Source organism: Coturnix japonica, chromosome 3, assembly GCF_001577835.2.
Source record: "Coturnix japonica isolate 7356 chromosome 3, Coturnix japonica 2.1, whole genome shotgun sequence".
NCBI lineage: Eukaryota > Metazoa > Chordata > Aves > Galliformes > Phasianidae > Coturnix > Coturnix japonica.
In genome coordinates, this window is record NC_029518.1 from 13,148,593 (window position 1) to 13,156,792 (window position 8,200).

General features: G+C 54.7%; 1 protein-coding gene across 1 annotated transcript; it reads right to left on the minus strand.

Moving 5' to 3' along the window:
• Nucleotides 1-1,303: 1,303 nt before the first annotated feature.
• Nucleotides 1,304-6,486, minus strand: BMP2 (bone morphogenetic protein 2). The gene is made up of 3 exons (XM_015857128.2): nt 6,054-6,486; nt 5,053-5,393; nt 1,304-3,028 (listed from the first exon to the last, which is right to left on the minus strand). Exons 2-3 carry the CDS (start codon nt 5,384-5,386, stop codon nt 2,184-2,186), a joined length of 1,179 nt encoding a protein of 392 aa, XP_015712614.1. The 5' UTR covers nt 5,387-5,393; nt 6,054-6,486; the 3' UTR covers nt 1,304-2,183.
• Between the last annotated feature and the right edge of the window lie 1,714 nt (nt 6,487-8,200).

Sequence of the window (8,200 nt, forward strand, 5' to 3'; positions counted from 1 at the left end):
CTCTTGAGAAGAGAAATGAGGCATTGTCCGCCCAGCAAATCTGTAGGCTGCTATGTAATATCAGCAGGACCAGTAATGCAAAAGTAACAGAAATGAACTGCAGAGCAATAGATCATTCTCTACTGGTTATTAAGAATATCAATGGTACAAAGAACATACCAAGGTTTTAATCTCACCACAGAAGCTTACAGCTTTGCCTGATGCATTTCTAAGCTCCCAAGATGAAAATGGAAACAGCCAACAAGAAGTTACATTAGTTTTCTCTCCCATCCTCTCCCCCCATTGCTCTTTACAATAAGCACAGAGACGTACTTCTCTGTAAGACTACCTGTAAGATATCATTAGGTCAGTTTCCCTGAGCAGCTGTAACCTAGAAAATACTGGCAACAAGCAGGAGTTTGGGGAAGGCCAAGCAAAACAGAAGACTGTTGCTAGTTATGCGTTATACTAGCAACTGAGCTGACCTGGGGAGGTCTTTAACAAGGTAACTGTACGCACAACTTGAAGACACACTGCCTCACTTCTCCAAATTGTTCCATTCAACAGGGCACAAAGGAACGCAAGGGGGCTCAGGCACCTCCAAAGCATCAGCACAGAGCCACTCCATGCTCACCAAACACAGCAGAGAGCTCCTAAGACCACAGGCAGTCTAACATACCTTCACTCCTAGCTTTGCAGCAGATCACCAAGAAGCCATCTGAAGCTACTTTCCTGCCATACTCTTTCAGCATAGCTTTCATGTAACAAGGAGTCCAGCCTCCGCACACTCACCTCATGTTCCACAACCCACATGCTGACTGCCACACCAGTCTTTTAATGTACAACAGCACGAGAAGCATTAGCTGTAACGCTGAGATTACCAACTGCAAGTCACGCTCTTGTCCTTTACGCAATACATTTAGAAAGCTTTATGATGTAAGCACAGGTTGCTCCTGTGATGGCTGGACCAAGTGAACAGTGTTTTCTTACAGGCTGGATTTTTCAGAGAGAAACAGCAGAGTTCTGTCATTTGTTACCCAAAGGAGATCCAAACATCTTGGGAAAGGAAAGAAAAAGCTTTCAAACACAAAACCCCATGAAGGAAGAGAAGCTAATCTGTAAAACTGCAAAACCACCATCCAGGGTTAGATGGGGGGCTGCTCACGGTAACAACTTGCTGTAGGAAGCGTGAAACATTGACAGTTTCACTGTTACACTGCACAGAAGTGAGCTCCCAACTGAGGTTAGGGGCCAGTATGGATAAGATATTATTCCTCTTCACCATGCATAATCACAAAAAAAAAAAAAAAAAAAAAAAAAAGGATGACATTTGAGTTTTTATTATTTTATATTTGGCCAGGACTTTTAAAGGAAGGACTTTTAAAAGAAACATCAAACATTCGCTTTTCTGTAGGTCTAGAAAGGATTTTTTGGTCTTTTTCCCCCACCCCCACCTCCCCAGGGATTCCTATTGGCCCTCCTTATATTCACTCGGTCAGGAATAGTATTGCTACTAGATCAGCAACGTCTGCTTCTTATCCAAACGTTCCACCTAAGGAGGATGCCAGTTCTCATGGATTGGACAGCCCACCCTGCGGCATTCCTGAGCATTGTACAATATAATAATCTTGAAAGTCAGCAGAGTGGATTATCCACTTTCTTTCTGGACTTGAACTTGTGACCTTAACAGTAGCACTGCAGAAAGCAAATGCGCCATGCACTTTGCCATAGTAACCTTCCGCGTCTTCTCTTCAACTTAAATACACGCGATTGAAACAGCTACAATTTGGGAAAATTATGTACAAAACCCTATATTTTCTTTTTTTTTTCTTTTTTTTTTTTGTCATTTTCTCTTTTTTTGATTACACATAAATACAAATTAGCTATTCTTCTAAAAAGTGGTTATAATAGGAAATAAATACAAAATAAGAATCTGACCATTATACTTCATGTGCTGGGGGGGTTAAACCCATATAAAATGTACAACTAAAATACATTTAAAAATCTTTAAAGGAATATTTCTCTGATTAAAATATTTGTTTTCCCAACCTTTCCGTAGACATAAATATATTTTTCAAAATAATTGTGTTTTTTTTTCTTTTTCTTTCCATTTTCATTACATAAATAAAGTCTTCATTGGGAAATATTAAAGTGTCAGCTTTTCTCTATTTTTTCTTTTGCATTTGTCCGATATATTCGCCGTGTCAGCGGCACCCACAACCCTCCACAACCATATCTTGATAGTTCTTTAGCACAACTTTCTCATTCTCATCCAGGTAGAGCATTGAGATAGCGCTCAGTTCTGTCGGCACGCAGCAGGCCTTGGGGATTTTGGAATTCACTGAATTGACCAAAGTCTGAACAATGGCGTGGTTCGTTGAGTTGAGGTGGTCGGCCAGAGGGAAGGGACAGTCCCCGTGGCAGTAAAACGCCTGGTAGCCCGGGGGAGCCACGATCCAATCGTTCCAACCCACGTCGCTGAAATCCACATACAACGGATGCCTTTTGCAACTGTATTTGTGGCGTTTGCGCTGTTTGTGTTTCACTTGACGCTTTTCTCTTTTGTGAAGCGGGTGTCCCTTGCCATCGTGCCCAAACGTCACTAACAACGGCCTGAGCTGAGACCAGCTATCTTCATCCTGGTGTAAAGACCTGCTAATCCTAACGTGCCTCTTGGAGGCACTGTTCTCTTTGTCCAAGTGAACCACCTCCACTACAAACCCATGATTAGGTTGCCCGTGTGCAATCCACCTCAAAACGGCCGGCGTTACATCAAAACTTTCCCATTTACTTGCATTATGATGCACCAACCTGGTGTCCAAAAGTCTCGTGACGGGGTCCTTAGAGGTGGCTGTGGCTGGTTTTATAATTTCATAAATATTAATACGGTGATGGTAGCTGCTGTTGCTCTCAAAGGCTTCGTGCACCTGCTCCCGAAAGATCTGGAGTTCAGCTGAGGTGATAGACTCCTCATTAGGGATGGAAGTTAAATTAAAGAAGAAACGTCGTGCTGTTTTCCCACTTGTTTCTGGCAGTTCTTCCAAAACTTCTAATTTGATTAAACGAGAAGGGAAGGGGAGGGGGGCAGGGAGCAGAGGGAGAGAAAGAAAAAACAGTTAGGAACTGAGACAAGCAACCAAACCCCTCAGATACGTGCTGCTGGCATGCGACAAACAAGACCTGAAAGACTTCCAGGCAGAAAGCACAGCCTCCCTCATCCTTCTGTTTATTTACACAAGCATGTATAGCACAAAGTTAAGAACGCTTCATTCATTGTCATGCACTTTGATGGAATACCGGTGCTCTTTGCATTCCAGGTAGTCATTACCAGTGCCGAGAAACATGAAGCATCACGTTGGAATTCAAAGACATCAGTGAGAAAACTCGAGCACTACAGTTAGCAGAGGTCTGATGAGAATCATTGAAACCAACTGAGGATTTAAGGGCAATTGATGCATTTCTGCATTTTTCAAGAATATGGCTGGAGCACCTCTCTCTTAAGTTCCATTCTGAAATACAGTGCTCCACATCTTCAGTAACTTACTCAATCTTAATGTATAGATTTGCATATGTTAACTAGAGGCAGTGACCTCAACATCTGTAAGGCCACTTTACAAGCACACCCCAGTATGAAGTCCAAAGGACTGTGAGAACGGGTCTAGCTGCTAGAATGGGTGGATGCTAAAGGGATAAGGAAATGTTTTTAGCAACCAAACCAGCCCCTGAGCCCCGTGCCATCTTTCCCTTTCAGCCAACAGACACTGGAATGGAACTTCAGGGGGAGTACTATGTATCTAGGGCTGCTACACTGTAAGTTTCTGCTGCAGACACGGAAGAAATAGCGTTTGCCCACAATAATCCCTCTGAAATCCTGGGTTTTCTTTTTGCTACTCAGCATCCCGGGGATCCGTTCACTTTCTGAAGGGAAGCTGGCACTGACGTGAGCAGTTCTCAGCCCCGTGCCATTCCCTGCTGGCTCCAGCCCGACTTCCCGCATCAGGCAGGGCTCAGCTCTGCAGCGCTTCGGGACCAGCCCGGCGTTTGTAAATATGCAGATGTGCGAGCGCTCCCGGCACAGCCTCCTGCTCTCATGAAGTCACGAACCAACAGTGAGAACTCAATGGAAAAACGGAGTCACGTTGATTTTCGTCTCAAGTTTGTGAAAACCGGAGGACAGCCTTCCATGTCAAAGACTTTGTTGCAACACCACCGCTTCCAACGCTGCTCTGTTTGCCTACAAGTTACACTCCGTGCCCCTCGGCTCCTGTCCTGCTCAGCACCTCGCCTGCCACGTACGGGCTTAAAAGGAACGAGCCACGCGCTGCTGCTGTTTACTTCCCCGCTACAGAGAGAGTGACATTTCACCACTGATCTCACTTCCCACTAAACGGCACCGGGGCCACCTCCGTCCAGCAGAACCATTAAATCTAAGCGCGTTTCTTTTCTCAGCTGTTCCACCTGAAGAGCGCGGGGCGACCGCTTTTCCATTCCCTTTAAAGCAGAGCCGCCGTGTGCCAGCGCCAGAGACTATGGCCAGGGCAGGTTCCATCCCGGGATAAAGCTTCCTGCAGAGCGGGGCAGCGGCAAGCACCGACGGCTCTGCGGGACCACGCGGCTGCGATCTCGGCCGTGTGAGCCGCTCGCTGGGTACGGCCCCCGGACGGGCAGCCAGCAGCCGGAGCCCCAGCCCGGAGCGCTACCTCCACCCCGGAGCGCTACCTCCAGCCGGGCGGCACGGCCCCGAGCTTCGCGACTCCTCCGGCTCGACGGCGGCCGGGGGAAGGCCGCTCCGGCCCGCTTCGCCTATCTCCCACGGGGATTTAGATAAGGGATTAGGAACCTTCGCCGCGGCTCGGGGGAAGCTTTCCTTCGCGTTCCGCCTCGCCCAAAGAAAGCTCCGTTCGCGGCCGGCAGAGCGCGGCGAGAGCCTCACACCGGCGGCCCCGGAGCCCGCGGTGGGCTCTGGAAACGCAGCCGCGACCCCCTCCGAAGCTCGGAGCCCGCCCCGCCGCCCCTCCTCCGTCCCACCCTCGCACTCCTCCCGCTCCCCTCCGCCCGTCCCTCGGCCCCTACCTTCGTGGTGGAAGCTGCGCACGGTGTTGGCGCGGCTGGCGGCCCTCTCCAGCGGGTAGCCCAGCTGCTGGCCGGCGTGCAGACGGTAGAGGTCCAGCATGTAGGGGGGGATGACGACGTCCTTGCCGGGGCTGGGCCGCCGCTTCAGCCCAAACATGTGAAGCAGGCGCAGCTCGAACTCTCCCAGGAGGTCCTCGGGGCGCTGCGCGGCCGAGGCGGAGCGGCCCGGTTCGCTGAAGCGCCGCCGTCCCACCTCCGGCATGAGGCCGGCCGCGCCGCCCAGCAGCACCCGGCAGAGCAGCAGCGCCAGGAGGGAGCGGGTGGCGGCAACCATGGTCGACCTGCGCGGAGGAGGAGGCGATGGGAGGCGGTCAGCGCGGGCACCGCGCCGGGGGAGCGCGCCGCGAAGCGGGGGGCAGCCGGGGCCACTCCGCAGGTGGCTGCCGGCCCATGGCGAGCGGACAGCGGGACGGCGCGGCCGGGGGGGCCCCGTCGGGGCTCAGGTGCGCGGCGGCACCAAATCCCCGCGGCGGGGGATCAAAAGGAGCCGGGCGGGCCGGGCAGCGGGGGTGGGGGGCGAGGGGAAGGGGCGCGGGTGGCCGGAGAGCCGCCCTCGGCGGGCGCAGGTGCGTGCGGCCACGGCCTCCCGCAGAGGGAACGGGGGGCGGAGAGGGACGGGGCGGTGGGAGAGGGACCTCCCGGCCGTGCCCGGGGCAGGCTATTCCAGCCGCGGCTTCCCCGGTCACAGGGAGGAGGGCCCCGCTATCCCGGCGTGGAATGAAGAGGGAAAAAAAAAAAAAGAAAAAGATGAAAAAAAAAAAGTAAAAAAAAGGAAAAAAAAAATAAAAGCCGCTCGCGCTCGAGCAGGAGCCGCGGGACGCTCTTCTCCCCCGCCAAACTCGGCGCGGGGTTAAGGCTCGCTACCCGCTCTCCGTCCCGTCCCCCCGGTGTTGCACGGAGTCATCCTGCGGAGACGGCGATCGGCGGCCGCGGGGCCGTACCTGAGTGCGGCGGGGCTGGCGTCTGCGGGAGCGCGTGCTGCTCTCGGGCTGTGGTCCCCGCATCACTTGGAGTTACTCCGAACCGCGCTGCTGCTGCTCCTCTGCGGCTGCCGGGCGGAAAACGGGAGCTGCCCGCGGTGCGGAGCGCCTCGGGAACATGCCTCGGGCGGGCGGGCGGGAGGCAGGAGGAAAGTCCGCGCTTCTCCTTTCGCAAAGCGCCGGTCGCAAAGTCGGTGTTTCCTTTCCGTTCTCCTCTCGGTGCGCGCTGCCCGCCCGCGAGTGGGTGCTACGCGTTACGGAGCGGAACGGCGCCTTCCGCGAGCGTCCTGCGCATCACCCGCAGCGCACGGGCGGCTATTTACCGGGAATCCCGCAGCGACATGGAGATGGGAGCTGGGCTTCGCTTTGCTCCGCGCCTTTAAAAGAAAAAAAAAAAAAANAAAAAAAAAAAAAAAAAAAAAAGGAAAAACCCAACCGAGGAGGAGAACGAAATAAAAAGCTACATTACAAAAAATATCCACCAACAAAACCCCTCCGGAGGGTGTGAGCACCGGTGGGGACAGCGCTGCGAGCGCGCACCCGTCCCGCCCGCGCCGCACCATGCACGGGGGCGGCCGAACGCGGCCGCGGCTTTTTGTTGCGCTCCGATGTCACGACCCCGGAGGCTCGCGGGCCCGCGCCAATCACAGCCGCCCTGTGGGAGCGGGCCGCGGCCCCGCACGGCTTTTAAAGGAGACGCCGCCTCCCTCCGTCTCTCCCTCCCTCGCCGCTTCTCTCCCTCCTCCTCCTTCGCCCGTTCCCTGCCTCGCCCGGACGCACCGCGCCGGGCTCTGGCCAGTCTGTGTGTCCGTCCGTCCGCCCGCACGGGACCGTCCCGCCGCTCCCCGCACAGTGACCGAGCGCCGGGTCGCGCGATGGGACCGGACCCCGAGCCCCCGGCGTCGCTCCCGACTTGCCGAGCGGCTCCCGGCCCGCCCCGTCCCGTCCCGTCCCGCACCGTACCGCCGCCGTGCCCGGCCGCGGGTTGGGAGCCGCTCTCCCCGCTCAGCCGCCGTCGGGGCGCTCCGGGATCACCCGGGACGCTGCCCCGTGCCCCGGCCCCGGCCCGACCCGCGCGGCCGCTCGCGTTCCTGAGCCGTGGCTGCCCCCCAGTGGCGGCGGAGCGGCGCTCCCCGCCCGCTGCCCCGCTCCGCACCTGCCCGCTCCCCTGTGCCGCTCTGCGCCTCGACGCGGCTCCGCGCTCGGGGTCGGGGTTGGCCGCTACCCCGGCTTTCGTTCGCCTGTGTGGGACGCGGCCCCTCCGCAGGGGTCACAAACGCCCCTCAGGGACTTCATCTGCAAAGAAGCTACAGCCAAATGTAAAACACTGCGGATGAGAATCTAAAGCAATAACAACCTTGACACCTCCATTCCCAGCTCCTCCTTTGGGAGTGGCCTTCTCCCTCCATCTTGACTTAGGGCACGACGCAGCATCTGCACTGGGGCAGGTCCCTTCTCCTGCCGCCTTGTGAGCCGCAGCTGTGCCATGGGACAGTGCCCAGCAGGGACTAACCAGCACTGTGCACCCAGCTGCTCCCCACGCCCCCTCAGCTGACCCTCGTGTGAAGGCCCTCAAAAGTTCTGTAACTTTTCTGTTGCATTTCAGTACAAATAAAGTTTAGTTTTATGACTCCCTGCGAGTCCTCTTCACGACCAAGGTGAAAGCAGTGTGATGCTGTGCCCATTATGTAAATCAGCACTAAAATAACAATGGCAGTGTTGTTTACACATCACTGGCGTTAAATGAGAACTTCTAATTGCCATCCCAGTTCAGTCTGTCGTGGGTCATGCCAGGAAGAAGCCAGGTGGCAAAGCAGCACGTATGCAGAAGGGTCACCTCCCCCAGGTGTCCCACAGCAGCACTCCCCCACAGAGCTCCCCTTCACACAGAGCTGGTGCATCAGCTCCTCTCCTGACAGAGAAACCAGCACTGGTGCTGAAGAGATCTGATATGGACATTGGGTTGTAAGAAGCTGGACCGCACAGATGTGTCACCTTTGTGAAGCTTCATTTCCATACTCCTCAACTCTGTATGGTTGACTGGACTGATCCATTTGTATTTTCCTTTTCTGCACATCTACTCTCTTTTTTTTCTTCCTTTTCTTTTT

Coding starts and splice junctions, on each gene's coding strand:
- BMP2 (XM_015857128.2), bottom strand. CDS start 5,386: ATGGTTGCCGCCACCCGCTCCCTCCTGGCGCTGCTGCTCTGCCGGGTG. Junction 3,029..5,052: donor GCGCAGCTTCCACCACGAAG/GTAGGGGCCGAG, acceptor TAATCAAATTAG/AAGTTTTGGAAGAACTGCCA.